The 23,107-nt window shown below is 38.0% G+C and overlaps 1 protein-coding gene across 4 annotated transcripts in view; it reads left to right on the top strand.

Moving 5' to 3' along the window:
- Positions 1 to 23,107, top strand: part of frmd4a (FERM domain containing 4A) — a 275,536-nt gene that overhangs the window by 83,667 nt on the left and 168,762 nt on the right. The window contains exon 1 of one of the 4 annotated variants that reach the window (XM_015353193.2): positions 14,221 to 14,433. The exons of 2 other annotated variants lie outside the window; for them this stretch is intronic. In XM_015353193.2, coding sequence (XP_015208679.1) covers positions 14,419 to 14,433 — 15 coding nt within the window. In that variant the 5' untranslated portion in view covers positions 14,221 to 14,418. Of the gene's footprint in view, positions 1 to 14,220; positions 14,434 to 21,385; positions 21,730 to 23,107 lie in introns of those variants that run through there. One more of the 4 variants, XM_015353189.2, reaches the window with a different exon arrangement.

Here is a 23,107-nt window from a genome sequence, read left to right as displayed (position 1 = left end):
ACCCTCAGCTCACACAGTGGGATCCTGTGTGATCAGATGCAGTGGCACAGAAAAGCCAGCTGGGCCCCATTTCACTGACTTTCTGCTTGGTTCAGCTTTTCAGGGAAATGGTCTGGTGACCTATTAAAAACACATGCTTGGGGAATCCCTATTTAGTGGGTGGGCCATGCAACAGAGAGAGTTCTGGTTCTGGCATTTGTTCAGAGGACAAATCAAGACAGTCTGTAGTTTTGCCTGGTGATGTAAGTAGATAGATGATAGATACTTTATTGATCCCGTGAGGGAAATTGCAGTGCAACAGCAGCTTAACACACACAACACAGCCACAGTGTAACGAATTATATAATAATAATAGTACAATACATACAATACAATACAAGAGTTACTCACAGTCCGGACACACGAGAGGAAACTAGAACAGAACAGTACACAGAAAATCGTATCACACGTATGAATATAAATATAGATGTAACCATAGATATAAATATAAATATAAATGTATTGCACAGGTCCCTTGCACAAAAGTGGTTGTAAACGGGAAAAAGAAAAAGAAAAAGAAAGAGAACAGATGTAGCAGTAGATGTGTATATGCGTTTAGTCCAGAAACAGGTCACTGTCGCTGTTGCCTCTGCCAAGACGCAAGGTGGATGCGTTGTACAGTCTTATGGCAGACGGCAAGAATGACCTCCTGTAGCGCTCCCTGTCGCACCGTGGATGAATCAGTCTATTGCTGAACGTGCTCTTCATTCCTGCAAGCCTGTCATAGAGGGGATGGGAGAAGTTGTCCATGATGGCCTCTAGTTTGGACATCATTCTCCTCTCAGCCACTACCTCCAAGGGGTCCAGCTCAGACCCAATGACAGAGCTTGCTCTCCTGATGAGCTTGTTCAGCCTTTTGGAATCTACTGCTCTAATCCCAGAGCCCCAGCACACCACTGCGTAGAAAATGGCACTCGCTACCACCGACTGATAAAACATGTGTAGCATCTTACTACACACATTGAAGGACCTGAGCCTCCTCAAGAAGTACAGTCAGCTCTGTCCGTTCTTATAGATGGCCTCGATGTTCTTAGACCATTCCAGTCTAACGTCGATGTGCACTCCCAGGTACTTGTACGAGTCCACCATCTCCACACCACTCCCATGGATGTAGACAGGAGTAGGTTTGACCTTTTTCCTCCTGAAATCTACCACCAGTTCCTTTGTCTTTGTAACATTCAGTTCCAAGTGGTTCACCCCACACCACTCCACAAAGCTGCTGACCAGTCCTCTGTACTCCTCCTCTTGCTCACCCTTGGGATAAGGGTGGGATAAGACCAGCCTCTCCAGTGTCTTCATGATGTGAGAAGTCAGTGCAACTGGTCTGTAGTCGTTGAGGACAGAGGGGCGCCCTTTCTTTGGTACCGGGACCAGGCATGATGTCTTCCAGAGCACCGGGACTCTCTCCAAGCGCAGGCTCAGGTTGAACAGTCGCTGGAGCACTCCGCTCAGCTGATCAGCACAGGCCCTCAGAACTCTGGGACAGATGTTATCTGGTCCTGTGGCCTTACCCTCGTGCAGCCTCTTCAGCTCCTTCTTCACCTGGTCAGCTGTGATGGTCAGCCTGGCCCGGGGGGTGATGCTCATAGTGCTTTCAGTGCTGGAGGTGTTAATGGCGGAGGTGTTGGAGAGTGGCAGCTGTGGGGGATGGGTGGGTGAGCAGCCGTCGGGGGTTGTAGCTGTAGGCGGCCATGTTTGTGGGGGGATGGAGGAGGTGTTGGGCAGTTGCAGCTGTGAAGGGTTAGGGAGTAGATCAGAATAGGCTACAACAAAGTGACACTATATGACATCCTTAATGCAAAGCCTTGGGTTTCAGCTGTGAAAAATTGTAATGGAAGATGAAAGAGGGGGAAAAGGAACAAAGCAGGCTACTGTTTATGAATTGAGTATGGGCTCAATTGTTAATAGTTACAATTAACAATCATATATGCAGCATGATCTGGTGTTTAAATCAGTATTTAGGCAACCCCTCAACAGGCATACTTCCTTAGTTTCTTATCTTCCTTTGCACAACCAAAACTCCAGCAGGATAAGATTTTCAGACATCATGATTTTTCTTGGGTACAGAATAGACCTCTGTACTGCATATTTCATCCAGTGTGGCAAAAATGTTAGAGTTTATCAAGGGACTATCACATGATTTATGTTCTCCCCTCTGTTTCATTAATTTATTAAATATATACGTACAGTGCCTTGCGAAAGTATTCGGCCCCCTTGAACTTTTCAACCTTTTGCCACATTTCAGGCTTCAAACATAAAGATATACATTTTTTATTTTATGTGAAGAATCACCAACAAGTGGGACACAATTGTGAAGTGGAACGAAATCTATTGGATTCTTGAAACTTTTTTAACTAATAAAAAAATGAAAAGTGGGGCGTGCAAAATTATTCGGCCCCTTTACTTTCAGTGCAGCAAACTCACTCCAGAAGTTCAGCGAGGATCTCTGAATGATCCAATGTTGTCCTAAATGACTGATGGTGATAAATAGAATCCACCTGTGTGTAATCAAGTCTCTGTATAAATGCACCTGCTCTGTGATAGTCTCAAGGTTCTGTTGAAAGCGCAGAGAGCATCATGAAGACCAAGGAACACACCAGGCAGGTCCGTAATACTGTTGTGGAGAAGTTTAAAGCCGGATTTGGATACAAAAAGATTTCCCAAGCTTCAAACATCCCAAGGAGCACTGTGCAAGCGATCATCTTGAAATGGAAGGAGTATCAGACCACTGCAAATCTACCAAGACCTGGCCGTCCCTCTAAACTTTCAGCTCAGACAAGGAGAAGACTGATCAGAGATGCAGCCAAGAGGCCCATGATCACTCTGGATGAACTGCAGAGAACTACAGCTGAGGTGGGAGAGTCTGTCCATAGGACAACAATCAGTCTTACACTGCACAAATCTGGCCTTTATGGAAGAGTGGCAAGAAGAAAGCCATTTCTCAAAGATATCCATAAAAAGTCTCGTCTAAAGTTTGCCACAAGCCACCTGGGAGACACCCCAAACATGTGGAAGAAGGTGCTCTGGTCAGATGAAACCAAAATCGAACTTTTTGGCCACAATGCAAAACGATATGTTTGGCGTAAAAGCAACACAGCTCATCACCCTCAACACACCATCCCCACTGTCAAACATGGTGGTGGCAGCATCATGGTTTGGGCCTGCTTTTCTTCAGCAGGGACAGGGAAGATGGTTAAAATTGAGGGGAAGATGGATGCAGCCAAATACAGGACCATTCTGGATGAAAACCTGTTGGAGTCTGCAAAAGACCTGAAACTGGGACGGAGATTTATCTTCCAACAAGACAATGATCCCAAACATACAGCAAAATCTACAAAGGAATGGTTCACAAATAAACGTATCCAGGTGTTTGAATGGCCAAGTCAGTCCAGACCTGAATCCAATCGAGAATCTGTGGAAAGAGCTGAAAACTGCTGTTCACAAACGCTCTCCATCCAACCTCACTGAGCTCGAGCTGTTTTGCAAGGAAGAATGGGCAAGAATTTCAGTCTCTCGATGTGCAAAACTGATAGAGACATACCCCAAGCGACTTGCAGCTGTAATCGCAGCAAAAGGTGGCTCTACAAAGTATTAACGCAAGGGGGCCGAATAATTTTGCACGCCCCACTTTTCATTTTTTTATTAGTTAAAAAAGTTTCAAAAATCCAATAGATTTCGTTCCACTTCACAATTGTGTCCCACTTGTTGGTGATTCTTCACATAAAATAAAAAAATTATATCTTTATGTTTGAAGCCTGAAATGTGGCAAAAGGTTGAAAAGTTCAAGGGGGCCGAATACTTTTGCAAGGCACTGTATGTTGTATAATGGTGACGCAAACTAAAGCAATGAGCAGTTATCCATTTTTCAATGATAACATCCTCTCAATAACCACTCTTTGTTTAAGCCTTGGTGGTAGCTGAGGTGACATACTATACTTGTTCTTTGCATAAGTGTCTTGGTGACAACAGAACATGCTTCATAGTCTTCTACAGAGCTACAGAAATGTGCATTCACGACATGTCTCTTTAATTTGTTGATGGACTATAAAATGAAAGGCCAACTGCAATTCTTAAAAATAAATGTCCCTATTAGCCCCAATGTATTGAATAAGTAGTGCTAGTTTTTGATCTACAGTACTACAAGCTTTCAACATTTAAAAGTTTATCCCTTATGAAAAAAGTCTTCTCAAGAGTGCCGAATTCAAACATTCAGACTTCACAAAGAACCATTTGGTCAATTACAGAAATGAAAAAAAACTGTAATGCAAGAACTTTGAGATATGCCTCCATACAGTAACTTGACTTGTTATTGTTATCAGATCAGGAGAGTTTTAATGTTTCATCATCATCATCGTAATATCTTTTTTGTCATTTTTTTCTCTTTAATGTTTAAGTATTCAAAACCAGTAGTTTAAAAAGGAGAATTGAATTAAACACTTTAAAATTAATAAATATTCAAGGAATGTTCAATGACAATGACAATTGGCAATACTTTTTATAGATGAAGAAATCACATTTGGATGGTACTGTATATAATGTAACTAAAAGGTATTTTGACTAGAGGTTTCATAACAGTGTTGGGCAGGAAACAGTAGGAGAGGAGGGCAGCAGTTACCACTGAACAACACCATCAGTATAGGATGGGAGACCTACACAAAAAACAGGCTGTTTTTTGAGGCTTTGGTAGACTAGGAGAAGTTGCTGTTGGACTACAGTTTTCCAAACAAATGCCCAAGTAAGGTGATCAGGGGACATTATACTGACCATCAGATGAGGTCCTGACTACTTGTGTAACCCAGCTCAGTGGCACTGAGCATGTTACAGAATTGACATCAGTCCTTTGAAAACTTGACCCTCTGAATTTTCTGAAGGCATAAGGCCTGAATATTTAATGCAGAGTTTACTGACTAGTGAGTAGCATTGTGTGCCCTAGTATGATGACACTGCTGTGCTAGTTGCTGTCCTTCAGATGATCCCAGGGTAAAGGGTTTTTTTCCAAAGGGTAAAGGCATTAACCTTGTGTTCTGGCAAAGTTTCACTTTGCAAAGCAATTTCTCTAGAAGTCTTTCTAATTTTAGTTCCCCTCCTACATGTAAAGTATTTTGAGATCCTCTGGGATGGAAAATACTATAACAAATGCTAGGAATTATTATTAATTCTAGTACTTCTTCTCGGACATGCAGTGTTATTTAATTTGCAAGATTCAATGTCTTGAAGCAATGGTGTGCATAATGCTGATTGCAGGTTAAATTCTCACAGTCCCCAAGGCATCTGAGCAAAGATTGTTCTGGCTGCATTTCAACATTTTAAATTTGAGAACTGGACATTCGGGCTCCCCAATCCACTTATACGTGTCGATAAATAAATATTTATTACATACATTCTGCTGACACATACATAAAGTGAAACTGATAAAGTTAAAAATAAAATAGAATGTTTAAAGTGTAATATTAATACAAGTAAATTTTCTGGAGGCTTTGTCCTTATTTGTTTCTAAATGAATCCAAAATAAGTAAAGATTATACTGTTTGTCCCTCCCTTAACATCAGATCATGAAAGTATTTTTCCTTATATTGTGTTAGATCAAATAACTTAATTTTGTTCACCATTGCTAACTTTTTTCTCTACGAAAAAAAACAAAATAAGAAGACATCATATAAAGCTTTACACACTGCTAAAATCCTTGTCTGACATTTTCAGCTCTCTAATATTGTGGGATTATCTGGTCTTTAAAAAATAATCTTTAACTTTAGCTGAAAATAGTTTCTTCAGTTCAATGTTCTGTCTTTAATATCTGCATATTGTGTGTAGAAAATCACATTACCCAGGAGTGAAAGGACAGCAAATGATGAGAAATATTCCAAGTGCTAGGAGTAAATGTCACAAGGGAGGTTGGTAATTAAGAGGGCTGAGTGTCAATCATACATAGGTTTAATTATATTAACCAAGGCCTTTTTAATTATGTACAGTATCCTGTATGAAAAAAAACATTGAAAAAGATTAAACTTGAAACTGATGCCACATGGAAAGTGATCAGTTTAACATAATCTGATTATCCACTGTTTACTTACAGTATGTAGCAAAATTGACCATGTCAATAATGTTGTTTTTTTGTGCTTCTGCTGAAAATTCAGAACAGGAGAGGAGGTATCAGTCATCAAGAAAGAATTAATTGAATGTCCATATATGTATGTTTTGAAGGTAAAGCACCAACATTTAACCAATTTAAAAATTTCAGCACAATATTGCTTTATCAACATACTATAGATCAATGGTATTTAACTTCTATTCTCAAGGTCTTCTATTCTGTACTGTAAGGTTTCTAGTTATCTTTAAATCATCACTGATTATGGTGTTGAAAAATACTTTAGAACATACATTAACAGGAAGTTGCTTATTCACGTTATAACAGTTGCTGCAACCCAAGCCTATCACAGAAACATAAGCACATGGTAGGACACAGACACACAAGCCCAGATGACCAATTTAAAAACATCAATTAAGCTGGCCAGCATATCTTCTGGAAGTGGTCCTTCATGCATGAGAAATCCTTTATGAGTCAAAGGATAACATCCACCCAGAAGATACCCCAAGCCACACTTTGATGCAATGAAAACTATGATTTTAAGAACAAGAGCTATGAAGCAGCAGCACTAACCACCAATGTTGCAAATACAGAACCTAAGTAAATTCAGAGGGCCAGATGGAATGCAATTTCTTATAAACCTAGAGGATTTCAATTTGTCATTAGAGAACAACATAGAAAGCTGCATTTCTTCTAAAATACAGTACTCATGCCAGTTAATGCAGAAAAAAGATCCATTCATATCAGCTCAATCCCTTTTTTAAAAAGTAACTGTAAGACCATCAGCACTGCTACATTTTAAAATGGTGAGTACATCTCAGATTGCAGTTAGCCAACTGAGATACAACAATTTTACATGCTCAAAATATTTGGTCATGCAGTTATGCTGCTTAGTACTCAGTCTGTACATTCCTTAAATCCTAGACAAAGCATCTGAATACATTTTTCATATTAATGAAGTGTATCTCAACTTAATAACCAACAAATGGTAGCTCTTTATATTATCTGTGGTTTATAATGTGTTCAGAAAAGGTCTAGCACCTTTCAAACTGATTTAATAAATATTCACCACATTTCCCATTTTTATCTTCATGCTTAAGCCTTGTATCTCCTGTGGGTAATTTATAATGTGTGCGCACTCTCCATGCAACTCTGCTGTCAGTACCTTTTGGGCCTATTTCAGTGCCCTTGGGAAGTGCTGGAAGCCTCTGGCAAGGCCTGGTTAATTAGATTATATAAGCAGTCAGTCATGTCTCAATATGCATAATGTTGTATTTTAATGAATTTTCTAAACCTTTAGGGCAGAGCATCAGGTATGTTTCTTGGGGCATAAGCGTTATTGAATTCCTTATGCGTGTTCTCACTCTGTAGTTAAGATCAATAATCCGAAATGAAATTCAGTGTTTTTTAGTTTGCAATAGATGGATCCCACAAGTAGTTTATTTACAGCTATTACAGCAACCATCAAAAACTAATCCTGTATTGGAAAAATTAAGACAGCCTTTGCCTGAAGCTAAACAGCTTTAAATGCAAAATGCTTTACTTTTGTGTGACTTCTGTATGTTTGAACAGCTGAAAACGGTGTTTCTTGGATGAACTGAGCCACATTGGCTAGTAAAATGGTGACCCATCTATTTTTAAGATGTTTAAAAAACATTAATGCATTACAGCTTTCCATTCACTTGTAGGATTTTCTTGTATCTGGCAAGACATTAGCCCCTAGAGAGTAAAACTATTTTGAAAAGTGGTCAACAGCTTTGCTCCTTTCTATTCCCTGTTGAGTTGTCTGTCTAACTGAACCAACAGAGAGCATCATGAGTACAAAGCTAAAAATAATTATATATAGGTGTTGCACTGCTGAGAGGATCAGGTCAGGTGGAATACAATAGCTTTTTAGTTAGTCGAAAATAATGTTACTGCCTCGCTCGTAACTGAAGGAAACTGAAACTTATGATATTTACCTTCTAAAATAGTTTTTTGATCTTTTATTTTGATAATCCCTTTATCCAAACTAACTAATATGAAAATAATCAAAGTTTGTACATAAGTTTGCAGCATCACGATTTCACAATTAAACAGTGTAAGAAGAGCGATATAATGAAGCAAGGGATAAATTGTAACCTTTAGAACTAAGAAAATCCAGTACAATGCATGTTCTAAAATGTTGCGAATGTTTCTGCACATCAGTGCAATAATAGATTAAAAAATAAGACTAATTCATTACACTGTATTCCATAATTTGGTGTGGTTCCTCCACGACAAGGGAAGACAAGCTGGAAGAACCCAAAGAAAGAGATTAAGATAACACAGGCAGTGGTGCATGAGCTCAGAGCGAATGAGAACAAGTATGAATGGGCAGATGCAAGGGACTGGAGACAGGAAGGGGCAGAGTGACAGAGAGAGCAGGACTTCAGAACTGAAATCTTGAAGGAGTCAGCAGAGAGGGGAAGCCTTCTGGCAAGTCCGAAGGCAAGGAGCTTTAGGTGAGTAATAAGGCAGAGAGGATCCAAGAGGAACAGCATAGTTCCGAATGTGTTGCAAAGGAAAGATTGCCAACATAGGGAGGCAAGCAAGCAAGAGATTTGTAATAACCTTAAAACTGGGAGTCGAGACTGTTAGTAGAGGACATACTGTATCTTGTTGATGTTGTTTATAAAGAAGTGCCAGGAGTGCGTTTGAGAAGATATGAAGGGGAGTCTTGCTAGATCCACCTACTTCTCTCACCTCAATGAAAATAACCACAACAACCCCAGGCATCTTTTCTCCACCATCAACAGACTGCTAAAGCCTAACTGCCCCACTACATTACCTCCCTCATTGTAAATTTGCAACACATTTGTAGATTTCGTTAGCTCCAAGATTGACAACATCCAGCATCACACTCTCCCCACAATACAGTACATATCATTCCCATTTCTCCTCCCTGATTGTGGTACTTTTCTGGTACCCTTCTCTCCAGCTTCTCTCTTCTTGACTCTGCATCCTTTATTTTGATACAGTTTCATGATACAGTTCCTTTAATTGGCTAACTATCTGACTCTGTAGGTACATGTTGGTGAATTCATGTACATGGTATTAACACCATGACATACAGTAGGGACATAGGGACCCTGATGACAAGCAAATCCTTGATGACATCCTTCAGCAGCAGTACTGGACATCATTCTTTGTTTCCTATAATTTTGAAAAGCAAGTTGGCCACAGTGCATGTCATAATCTGAGCCTGCCCCATAAGGGGATGTTTTTTTTTTAATGCACCAGTGTCTTCATCTTAATTTTATCAGTTACTTATTTTGAATGAAGTAGAGTACAAAGAGATTTGGGTTAATTACTCCTCTGTAATTACTGTCTTATCAGCTGCCCTCTTTAATGTGCAAGAACTGAGTGCAGCAATTGTACCGATATCTGCTGTCTTCTCGATCAGGAGATCTTTCAATCTGCTTAAATAGCCCTTTTGGATTGGCTGAAATCTAGCAAAGGCAGTGATTTATTGGCAGCTGGCTGAGACATATTTATAATAAGAGATTAGAGCAGACATAGTGAAATCACACAAATCTCCAAGATATTAAACTGATGGAAAAAGAACACATAAAGCGACATCAAAGGTAATGGTGATAGCATAACAGTAATGCATTATCAAGCCTGCTTGTGCATAACCAATTATTTTAATGCCAGTCTATTTTTCCCAAGGTATGAGAGTAATGCATTGTTTTCAGCATCTTACATTTAGAGTTAAGCACTAATATTTATCTACTTTGCTTATATCACTCAGTATTTCTACTGGGGCATTTTGAGGATGGATGAAATTGTTGTGCCATCATTGCTGAAAGTAAATGACTGTGAAACAAAGTTAATGTACAAAATCATTCTCCCAAGTGTAATAAGTCTGATGAGAGTACAACACTTGTTTTTGTTTCATTTTTTTTATTTTAAGAAACTATTTAAATCTGAGTACAAAAGATAAAATGCGAAAAAGACGAACAAGAAGACTGTAGCTGTTGCATGTTCTTGGAATTGGCTGTAACAAGATGTAACAGGAATGGCTGTCGTTTCCATTTTCATGTATGACTTAACTACAATACACAGTATACTATTAGCTAAAGTTAAATAAAACCTCACATTCAAAATCATAAAGAAATTTAACAACTCTATCATGATATTATAAAGATAGCATTAGTTTGGAGGCAGTTCCTCAACATAAATAAATTGAGTTAGGGCTAAAGAAAACATTCTTTAAACGTTGTCTGCTTTCTGTTTGAGACATATTTCAGAAGAAAGAGACAATTTTCTGAAAGTGAAATAGACTGAACCAATACCTAGAGAAACCTCGCTGATGTGGTCCAAAGACATTGTGGGGATATCTTTTGAGATACAAATACTCAATGATTCCTCAGATTTCAGACTGTTGAATTTTTACAAAATCTGATCAGACCATAGCAAAGGTGAGTAGGAAATTAAATTATATTTTATCAACTACTGTATATTATAGTAAAAGAACACACAGCAACATTTAATCAACTTGTGACTTTTGACATATTGTAAAAGGAAGCACTTATGGTACTTTGTTTATTAACAAATTGTAAATGCCTTTGGTTTACTCTTTCGCACAACTGACCTATTTACTATTTTTTCTCCTTTTAATAATAAGGGACAAAGTTTCAATAAACACTCTGTATTGAGCAATGTGACCTCTGTCCTTTGCACACAGGTTTATAGACAGCACAATTTCTGCCCTGAATACATTCTACAAGACCTTTTTAGCATTTGTCTTTTAAAGTACTAACCCCACAGGAAGATCATAATGTACACCAAGAAAATTGCATTGCTCAACCATTATTAGCTCAGTAAGAACAAGGACAAATGCTGTCATTCCTTATACAAACAATCCCAAAGTGTGCTGGGAATATGTAATGTGTGAAGTGAACAGCATAAGACATTGATTACACTCCACATGTTCCCATGGACAGGTCATTGATGTTTATTAACCCAACGATAAGCAAGCCATTCAGAGAAAATAGACAGGCTTGCCCCCTCTGGAGAAAAACATCCACACTTTAATAAGGTGTTGGGAAGCATCACACATAGATGAATGTTTGCATTTCTGGGCTGTGCCAAGAGTAGGCTACCATATGCCTTTTTTTACCAAAGCACGTTGTACTAATCACATTCATATCATGCTTTAGAAATGTTGTCTCTGCATGACTGTCAATAAAGTGTTTTCCCAATATTCCTGAACCATGAAATTGCCTAAGTAATTGAAGGCTGGGCACAGAGAGGGTGAAGCAAGGGGTCAGTAGCCTTTGCTCCCAAGCCAAACATTTCCACCTGGCTTTTCTTAACCAGAGTTGAACTACTTTATAAAATGAAATGTTACCTACTGTACATAAATCCCATGTTTAATTATTTTGAACTATCATAGTAATTTATTTAATCATTAGTCAAGCCTAATAAGTTTCTATCCTACTTTTAATAGATTCATACCAGAAGCAAAAAAACAAACAAAAAACCTTTTAATCGTCTGTATACTTCCAAATATGTGTCCCAAGATCCATTTCTTAATTTGAAAAATAGCATTTTTTTTTCAGAAAGGAATAAAGTTTTTGTTTTTCACACATTCCGAGAAAATTAGGGGTACTTTTGAAAAAAGACACATCTACCATCAGAGTTAACCTGTGTTCCTCCATTTCCATATTGCACATTTTTATTTTATTACTGTATGGTACATTTGCTGTTGTGCTTCTTCTGAAACTGAATCTTAAACCGAGTTCTGCTTTATTCTGTACTGTCACATTTCCTGGGAGATATGTGTTTCAGGAAAAATTCCAAGCAGTCTAACAATGACAGGAATCTCTAAGTTGTATCATGTTATGCCTCTCAGCATACCCTTTACTCTCTTTAGATTTTTAGTATGGGGCTCATTCAATTTACCGATTATTTTTCTTCTCTCGCAGATAAAGGATTATTATTTGTTACAGCTCAGTAGACTTATCCTTCCCTAAGATTAGAACAGGACTATCAATTAAGTCCTTCTCAAAGGAGAAGCTCATTCTAACCCGACTGTGGAAAAGAAAATCTCTTTCTTGCCACCAGCTGAAGTTAAAATGGTTGAGACATAGAGGGATGTACTGTTTCTTTACCGAGGGTCTTTAAGGGGTAGCTGAAAATAAAGAATGGACAACTAATTAAGGGGGCACTTCCCGGAAAGTCCTTTTTATGTGGCTCAGAGTTATTTAGCACTAAGGGATATTGCACATGAACAAGCATGTTTTGTAAAAAGCAAGCTGGTTGAACATCTTCTGTCTTTTTTCCTAGTCACATTCTTTCTTGTGAATCTGAGATGTACATCTTTCTTTCATTAACAATTTGGAAAAAAAATAGTTTTACGCTTCAGGGTGCAAAATGTGAAATATCATATGCCAATGGTGACATTTCTTAAGCACTGCTATGCAGGGTTCTTTAAGATTCAGCCAGTGTACGGGCTGACAGAGCTAAAAAAAGCTATTTGAGAGCAGAAATGCTGATGAAAGTAAAGCTGCAGGGTGCCAGACCTGTGATGAGAATCAGGTGACATTCTGGCTGTTAGTTGTGCTGCCTTGGAGGTCACCTTTCTCCAGACTGAGAAGGAAGCACTGTATAGTGTGCTCCTCCTGACGCAACAGAATTAGCTGCAGCTGATGACTAAGCAGGAGAAACAATGAACTCAATCCCGATCCTATTCTTAACCTCCATCTTCCCACCCTCAGTCTTCCAGCAGGTGTAGCTGTAAGTGAGAGAGCTTTGCCTTCTGTATTTTAAAATCTAGGCAACCAAAGAAAACATTGAAAAATGTTGCTTGAACATTATTAGAAATCTTTTAGCTGTTCTTAATTAAAGTGTATAGTGAACAGTAAAACACTGTGCCTTTTTAGCATGCTTTAATTCTGAATATATTTTAGCAAGGTCCTTTTTAGAGGGAGATGTCAGTCTAAGAATTGTCTTGCTTTCTTTAAAGGCAAGCAGATTCTATTTTAAGCCTATGCTTTTCTCAGCACTCACAGGCTTTCAGAGAAGGATACTACCAAAAGATTCTTCAATCTGGATTTGGCTTTTCACACTTGCTGCTTTTTATATAACAGCCCTACCAGCAGTATTGTTATAAGGGTAGTGCTGAAGGCTTTTTTTTTGTTTTCCATATTGACCTCAGTTGCTGTGTACAGTACTTGTCATTTATTTGTTGCTGTTTTGTTTTAGTGGCATGCTGGTTAGTATTGCTCCCTCGCAGCACTGGAGCCCTGAGTTCAGTTCTGGACCATCTGCATGGAGTTTGTACATTTTTCCCGTGGGTTTCCCAAGCGTGGGTTTACTCCAGGTGCCCCAGTTTCTTCCCACAATCCAAAGACATACTGGTAGACTAATTGCATTCTAGAAACATTGTCTGTGAGTATGTCCGTGTTTGTGTCTGTGTGGCATCCTATTCAGGGTGTATCCTGCCATGCTCCCATTGTTGCCAGGATAGGTTCTGGCTACCCCTCAACCTTGCATTGAATAAAGCGATTAGAAAATGGGTGGATGCTCTGTTTTACAGTATGCTACACTGCGTTAATTAATTAAGGTAGTACATTTGACTATAGATACTGTACATTTTAATCTGAACCATTCATTATAATATTTCCTTGCAATCATATAGCACTTTTCATCCCAAATAATGCTAAAATGCTTTAAACATGGGAGGAGACTCACATTATCTGTTGCTAAAGTGCATATGTAACATAATTTCACCCCATACCAGTTGCTAGTGCGTCTAACGTGCATTTCTGCTGCTGTCACAAAAATATCATTAGATTACTTAAGTACAGTAGGGAAGATTAAAACTAAAAGGTTTTAAGGGCAGATAAGAAGCTTTCAGAACAAGCCTAAATATAGATCGCCGCAAAGACATTACTCCCCAATCACTTTAAGGTTTAGTATGTAAGGGGTTTTGCAATTCAGAAAAGAATGAAGCTTATTTATTTACTTGCTTGGCAATTTGAAGTTAAACATTCGCCTATGGATAACCAAACACATCCTTATCCGTCTTTCACTGAGGAATCCTGTGCCAAATAATGGAAAAGAGGCTTCAATAGTCAGAGACACTGGAGTGCACTGGAGTAACATTGACTGAATCAGTCTCCGTAAATTACTTTGAGTACCTTTGAATTGATTGGAGGCAAGAAAAATCTTTAGGAATATGAAGCAGTGAGTGCCTGAATGACTCAAGGATCTCTTTTACCAACTAGGAGTATTTCCAGGAATATTCCATCTTTGACCATTCAGACATGTTTAGATTTAAGGTAAGCAAAGACCAGTAAAGTGTTAAAATTATTGAAATATCATATGGCAACATGACCAAAACAAATACCTGATAAATTTGTCTTTTTTACACCAAGGAAACTATTATTATTCTCGAGTGTAAACTGAGGTGATTATTGAAATGGGAACAATTGTTTTCCTAAATATGATTTAAAAATTCAGATTTACATAGTGCTTGTTTACAAATGCTCAAAATAAAGAGTCTATTGTATTCTTCTACATTAGTTGTAATGTTGCAGTCACTATCACACAGTGTTTGTAGTATGTAATGGTGTTCTGTTCCAGTGCTGAACAGCTCTTTGTACTGCTACTTAATCTTTGGCCAATACCTTTTTTTTCTTGGGAATTCATTTTCATTCATTCATTCTTTTATGCAGTATTTTTAACAACATTTTTACAGTACATTTTCTTTCTAATTGGTTCATACTATGAACTAATAATACTTATTTTAACTTATTTTTTTCTATAAGGAAAAGAGATATTGTCAATTTCAGCACAACCTCTGATTTTGATCAAAGATTTCATAAATGCCTTCTGTTTCACATAAGTGTACATTTTCTCAGACCGAAAAATGTGTATTTCTATAAATAGCTCAATAGTGACAGCTGTGTTTATAAGTTTGATACAGTCTGTCAAAAGAAGTACTACATGTATTATATGAGCATACTGTACATACTATTAGCAGGTATGTCCTAAAATACATTTCAAATTCTCTGTTAGCAGTAATGTGCAAATGGTTTCTTTTAGAAATTCAGATGCACATTTAGCGTTCTGTGTCAAGTGTAAATCTGAAGTGCAGTTGCTTCTTGACCTCATGGAGATTGACAGAGATGTGGAGCAAGAGGTCATTGGTTTCTTGTTCCCCGTGGTGGTGGGAGTAACATGGCCAGTGTCACAGCTGATTGCTTTAGCCTCACCAGAGTTATCCATTGACTTAAGAGCAAGGTGGGAGTCTGTGGAGCAGACTCATCTTAGCAAGTTCCCTGTGTACTGCACTTGGATACAAATGAAAGAAATTTCTGTTTTGGAGGAGTGCGCTGTTAAACGTTAGCCTGTATTCCTTGCTCAACTAGATAGGTAAATGCTGAAAAAAACCCCAAATAAAAGGCATCATCTTGCCACGATCACAAAAAGACTTACTTTTTAGAAACCCATAAGCTGATTCCAGGATTTGACCTGATTAAGCACTTTGGACAGCTGGGTGAAAAAGAAAGCCATAAAGAATCCTTTTCTATATGCCACCTTAAATGGTCTTTCTTAATTGGATAAGGATACCAGATTAGTGTGGTGGGAAGTCCTCAATTCCTTTGCTGGCATATCCTCATGGCTGTGTGTTCAGACTCTCTGTGGGCTATACCAGAGATGAAGTATTAAAAACTGTTTAAGGCTCTCTTTTATGAGCAGGATTATTGAGGCAGTTGCAGAACTGGAGAAACATGTACTGTTAGTAACCATGTTGCTGGAAACAGGCATGATAAATCAAATGTAGTTGTTTGCATTTTTTTGCCTGTGTTCTGTAGCTTTTCTAAAGTTCATGGTGAACTACCGTGCTAAATTAGCATATGCTCTTTCATCCCTGGATTAGGAAGACAGAACTCAAATGTCTTAGCTCTATATCTCCCAGAAAGCATCAAACTCCCCTATACCAAAACACTGGTCCCTTGATATAGACAGTGGGAATGTACTTGAGAGAACAGTGGAGTGGTCTTGCCAAGTGTTAACATAAACAGAAATGGTACGCTGCCAATTATCTTCATTATTCTCCAGATATTACCATATCACAAAATCAAGGGTAGAGCAGTCATGCAGTCATCATATCTAGAGACTGCTAATAAAAAATCTACGATCTTTTTAATCATTTTTTAATGTATATTGTACTTTCATTTTAGGGTCCTACTGAATTTAATCAACTACTCTGTGAATATCGTATCCATTTTGTAGACTAGGTTTTTGAACACAGGGTGGTTAACCCTTCAAATAAATAAAATTAATTAGTACAATTTTGGCAGGCTTTAAAGTTTTATTTGTTTATTTGTAAAAAAATGTTTGCTGCTCCAGAATATTATTCATTATTAGCAAAAGGAATGTGTCACAATTAATATGTCACATGAAACAATGCCACGTGTAGTTAAATATTTCCTGTGGTAGTTACAGTACTTACAGTAATGGTTCAAGTTCTGAAAATGATAGTGGAGAAACCTTGGAAGAGAGGTGAAAGGGTCTGACATTCCTGATTTCCATATCCTGAAAGAGCTGTTTCCAAGAAAGAAAATATGATTATATTGTGGTGACAGAAAAGAAATATCATTGTCGTAATAATACCATATTGCACCATTGCACCCAGAAGTACTGCACAGGAACAGTATAGTGTTGTGTCAAGTTCTTCCCATATAAAAGTAATCATAAAGGTGAGTGTATTGATATTTTCTTCACCCATATGATTGCATTATACCTCCATTCATAATAAAACAGTTAATAAATAAAAAATCTACTGTTGGCTACAGCAGTGCTTTAAGTAATCAAATCATCACTTTAAGGAATCTTGACAGCTGTGGCTCCCTGTGTGACAGCTCCTTTCTTTCTAGTTCATTCGTGTTCATGCTGAAGACTGATTGACAGGGGGCTCTGTCTTTCTCCTCTGATACTGTATTCAAAACTGTTCAGTCAGGAGGTGCTTTCAGCAGGGTGCCAGGTGGCCAAAGAAAGAGAACATCAGGAAAGTCATTAGAAAAAATTCTGTCCAGCAATTTCTTTACGCCCGACACCATTTTCACTGTCTTTCAGTGGGCACATTTGTCTGCGTGAATAGAAAATGATAACACTTGTGTCGCCATACTATCTCCCTTGAAATGGTAGTAAAACAAGAAAAAGAAAGAACCCATTGCTCCTTTTTCTACAAGCAAGGAGATGAAGAGCACAGCATGCCACTGTTTTCAACTGTCTTCAGGAAAAATGTTCTTTCTTAGACACTGCTCCTGCAACTGCAGGGATAGTAATAATAATTATTTCATATATAAAATCAGAAGTATAGAAGAGAAAAAAATCAGCTTGCTATTGCCCAAGGAAGTAGGTGCTGTGCATGATGTGCGCATCACTTGAACATCATACAGTTTTTAAAATGCTCAAGATTTTTTGAGAACTGTAAAAATGCCAACTCTCATTTCTTATGTAAAAAATGTGTTTATCAGTGCAATGTGGGACCTGATATCTTAAATCAAAATTTAATTTAATTAATACATTTTATTTATTTAATTAACACAATTAATTCCAACTTACTCAAATTTAGCATTAAAGTTTGAGGAAACTTCAAATGAGTGTAAAAGAATACACAAATTTAAAAAGCATAAAACACTTGTTTCTTCAGGAATCTTACATATTACATCACAACATTAATATATTATACAACATTCAGCAAAGTATAGAACGGGTGTTTCTTACTCCAGTGCTCTAGGCCTGCAGTCCAGGAGCTTTTCTTTGTTTATTGTATTAATAGCTTTACATCTGGAAGATGAGTTAAATGGGTTCAGCTAAGATGTAACGGCACCAATTAAATTCTCCCAGGGTCGGGTTTCAGAAGGCTAATGATTTAGAAATAAATAGAAAACCTGCTGATTTGTAGAACCCAAGGAGTTGAGAACCTCAACTACAGAAGATATGCATTAATACTGTACTTCACTTAGTATTTACTCTAGTGCATTTTCCACAAACGGCACTGCAGGGCTATAGCCCATTTCTTCCTAAGCATCTGTAACACCAGGCCCTAGGCACTTTTGCTCTGAAATGTGCAAAAAGAGGGGTAAACACCAATTGAATTACGTAGATTGACATGATGCAGTTTAAACTATTCTAATGCTAAACCACATGATTGATGGAGTGAGTTGAGCCACCATCACTTTGATACTTCTAGTTTCTAGAACAGCTGCTAGATAGCGTATGATTACAGCCACTAGGTACTGTAGCGTATGCTTATTGATTTGGAGCAGATTTAGAGTCGATCGCAAACTTGTTGTTTCAGCTCGTTTTCCATTAGTCACTAGTGCTTCCCTCCTTTGTAGGCCCTAAACATTTCATAGCCCCTAGGCACTGTGCCTTCAGTGCCTAATAGAAAATCTGGCACTGAACAGTAATACTTCTCTTTCAAAAATGTGTTTCTTTAGATGTCTTCAAGCAAACAGATCTCTAGCAATGAAAATATTTTTACCTGACTCCAAGTCTCCTGAGTAGCCACCATAATCATTGCATTATGAAATGTTCTCTAGTCTCCACCAGGATTCCCTAGAGGCAGAAGAGTCTCACTAAAAGAGAAGTGTGGGAAAGCTTAGCTAGGTGGGATGAGACACTTGGGAAGAAAAATGAAACACGTACAGCTAACATGTGTTGTCATTTGTGGAGTTATGGGTTTTAAATCTATTTTATATTCAAAACTGTATGTTTTAAATATTCCCAGCCCAGGTGCAAATCACCTCAACTCTTCATTTACATGGTTTCTGACAGACCCTTAAGGATGTGAGACCTTACCAGACTCTCAATAATTCAGGCTCCAAACATTGCTTTTGATTTGATCTGCTTGAGCTGTGACAAACATGGAGCAAGCTTCCCTGACCAGACCTCAAGCAGTGCATCTCCCTTACCTTTCTACCACACTTTTCTTTTTAGGATCCATATCCAAATATGCTTTTTTTGGATAAATCTGACCATATACTGTATTGTACACACAAAAATGTCTTTCTAGAAAACATACAGTATCCATTATGGTAGAAGTGAGGTGCAATACAGTGCCTTGCGAAAGTATTCGGCCCCCTTGAACTTTTCAACCTTTTGCCACATTTCAGGCTTCAAACATAAAGATATAAATTTTTTATTTTATGTGAAGAATCACCAACAAGTGGGACACAATTGTGAAGTGGAACGAAATCTATTGGATTTTTGAAACTTTAACTAATAAAAAAATGAAAAGTGGGGCGTGCAAAATTATTCGGCCCTCTTGCGTTAATACTTTGTAGAGCCACCTTTTGCTGCGATTACAGCTGCAAGTCGCTTGGGGTATGTCTCTATCAGTTTTGCACATCGAGAGACTGAAATTCTTGCCCATTCTTCCTTGCAAAACAGCTCGAGCTCAGTGAGGTTGGATGGAGAGCGTTTGTGAACAGCAGTTTTCAGCTCTTTCCACAGATTCTCGATTGGATTCAGGTCTGGACTTTGACTTGGCCATTCAAACACCTGGATACGTTTATTTGTGAACCATTCCTTTGTAGATTTTGCTGTATGTTTGGGATCATTGTCTTGTTGGAAGATAAATCTCCGTCCCAGTTTCAGGTCTTTTGCAGACTCCAACAGGTTTTCATCCAGAATGGTCCTGTATTTGGCTGCATCCATCTTCCCCTCAATTTTAACCATCTTCCCTGTCCCTGCTGAAGAAAAGCAGGCCCAAACCATGATGCTGCCACCACCATGTTTGACAGTGGGGATGGTGTGTTGAGGGTGATGAGCTGTGTTGCTTTTACGCCAAACATATCGTTTTGCATTGTGGCCAAAAAGTTTGATTTTGGTTTCATCTGACCAGAGCACCTTCTTCCACATGTTTGGGGTGTCTCCCAGGTGGCTTGTGGCAAACTTTAGACGAGACTTTTTATGGATATCTTTGAGAAATGGCTTTCTTCTTGCCACTCTTCCATAAAGGCCAGATTTGTGCAGTGTGAGACTGATTGTTGTCCTATGGACAGACTCTCCCACCTCAGCTGTAGTTCTCTGCAGTTCATCCAGAGTGATCATGGGCCTCTTGGCTGCATCTCTGATCAGTCTTCTCCTTGTCTGAGCTGAAAGTTTAGAGGGACGGCCAGGTCTTGGTAGATTTGCAGTGGTCTGATACTCCTTCCATTTCAAGATGATCGCTTGCACAGTGCTCCTTGGGATGTTTGAAGCTTGGGAAATCTTTTTGTATCCAAATCCGGCTTTAAACTTCTCCACAACAGTATTACGGACCTGCCTGGTGTGTTCCTTGGTCTTCATGATGCTCTCTGCGCTTTCAACAGAACCTTGAGACTATCACAGAGCAGGTGCATTTATACAGAGACTTGATTACACACAGGTGGATTCTATTTATCACCATCAGTCATTTAGGACAACATTGGATCATTCAGAGATCCTCGCTGAACTTCTGGAGTGAGTTTGCTGCACTGAAAGTAAAGGGGCCGAATAATTTTGCACGCCCCACTTTTCATTTTTTTATTAGTTAAAAAAGTTTCAAAAATCCAATAGATTTCGTTCCACTTCACAATTGTGTCCCACTTGTTGGTGATTCTTCACATAAAATAAAAAATGTATATCTTTATGTTTGAAGCCTGAAATGTGGCAAAAGGTTGAAAAGTTCAAGGGGGCCGAATACTTTCGCAAGGCACTGTATGTCTTGTTGAGTAAGACATGTTTCTGTTTTACTTTAAGGTTTGCAGTAATTCTGCAACCCCCAAAAAGAAAGTCTTAACCCTTGAAAGTAAGTCAGGACATCCTCAATAGATCTTGGACTTAATCATAACAGGTGTTTTTTGAGAGTGCCTGTAAACAGCATTCGCCAATTTCTATTTATTACTGTGTTACATAAGTTTCCTATAGAAAGCTGGCTATTTCCTTGTTTTCCACAGGATCTTTATCTGAGACTTAAAATTCCAGGACAGAGCTTAATGACTGTTACAAAGAACCATTGATTGCAAACTCATGTGAATAGGCCCAGCATCGGTCACAGCCAGCTTCTGTAGGCCCTGTTGCCCCTCTGCACAATGCACTTCACTGTGGACAGTCCTTCACAAAAGGTCAGAATGAAACAGAGAGGGGTTCATAATTGGTAATGAACTAGTCCTATAAATATCAATGTTAATAAGGCGCTGTTAGCTGTATCTTCCTAGCTCTTTGCCTCTGATGTGGTCTCCTAGTTACACTGCAGTGTGCTTCTCTGAGCCAGGCAACCTATTGGTATTTATGCCATTTGAAATTCATGTCACAGGGAGCAAGCTTGTCTTATTGCACTATCCCTCGCTCAACATTATTTTTTTTACCATTGATAGGGACTACAACAAGGAAAGACTGAACAGAGGAAGCAATATCAAGAACTGTGAATTTGTGTACTGAATCACAGCATTAGAAATGGATAACTGAGCAGCGCAGAACAGTGTATGTAAATTGTTATTTAGGCATATTGGTTCTACACCAGAAGCATAATGACTCTAGCAGCTAAATTAGAAGACATCGAAGTCACCTTGGAGCACCTGCTCATGGATGTGTTTGTAAGTACCATTCTCTGATCAGCTCAGATTTATTGCAAATGCTTTGTATGGTGATAGGTTGATGATTTATTTTTTTATGATGACCAAGTAAAACCAAATCATCATGGCCTCTCTCTTAAAAGTGTGTTTGATGATGATGATAATAGTTATAGAATAACTATAAACTCCCTTTTAAAACAGATGAGATACTATATATTCATACTGTATGAAAGCATGAAAATCATATTTGGAAGACATTTACAGAGAAAACACCTTACATTGAAATTTCATTATGGCACAACTACAGTAGCTGTTAAGAGGTTATTTTGTCAGTGGTTGATTTAGGTAAACTGGAAGATACTTCTAAGTTCTGACTAATGAACCTGAGAAAACAGAATGTATAATTAAATCACCAATGATAATAGAAAACGTCAGTATATGAAGGATTTTCTTGAGGCATAGGAACATTTCTGATGTTGTAATAGTATCGCTGTTGTTGATCATGTTTATGATAAGGAATAGGTTTCAAGACATAATATATTAAGTTTATTATGAAAAAAGAGATTTAAATAGAGGAGTGGATTACCACATTCATATTAAATTCACTCTTAAAATTATGATATGTACTGACAATATAGAATTTATACTGTACTACATTTTACTATATTTGTTTTTTACATTTTATAACTGTACCATTTCCTTTTTTGAAAATAATGAAGACTTTAAAGTTACAAAAGTTTCCTGCCTTTCAGATGAACTGTCTTCCGCTCAGAATATGAACAAATACGAAAATTTGCACAAATATGAAAATAGGGAATGTTTTTTCCCATCAAAAGTTTGATGTTTCCACATACTCTAATTGAAACCAGGGATTGCATTAGCTAAGTAGATTGTTTATGGTCAAGAAAAAAAGATGCTCATCCATTGTCTGCATAGAACTTTAGGAGTCAGAATAAAAAAAAAGAAGATGAATCTGTCATTGTGGAACAGGAATGCACAGCTCAAAGTTTTAATTAATATTCTGCTTCTTATCCAAATACTTGATTCAATTAACTACCTATTATCAAAAATGGTGTGAAATCCAGAGAGCCCATCAGCTCCTCATTTTAAATTCTGTAAATGCTATAGGATAAGAACCTACCATTAAACTAATTTGCAATTCATTCACAAGTAAATTGAACTGAAAAGTTGTTGTTTTTTTTTACTGAATATGGCTTTGCTTTAAATTGGGTTCAGGAAAAATCTGCTCAATGAAAACATGACACTTATGCACTCGCTGCAAAGTACAAAACTGTTGACATCAGCAATTCAGTTAGGGATTATGGAATTGATGGACAAATTGGCTTTTTTACTTTCTGCCTGATGCACGGCATCTGTTTGAGATGGTTTAATTTCTGCT

This window comes from Lepisosteus oculatus, chromosome 7 (assembly GCF_040954835.1).
Source record: "Lepisosteus oculatus isolate fLepOcu1 chromosome 7, fLepOcu1.hap2, whole genome shotgun sequence".
NCBI classification, from domain to species: domain Eukaryota; kingdom Metazoa; phylum Chordata; class Actinopteri; order Semionotiformes; family Lepisosteidae; genus Lepisosteus; species Lepisosteus oculatus.
The sequence above is the reverse complement of the archived record's forward strand: the minus strand, read 5'-3'. Positions and strand labels throughout refer to the sequence as shown.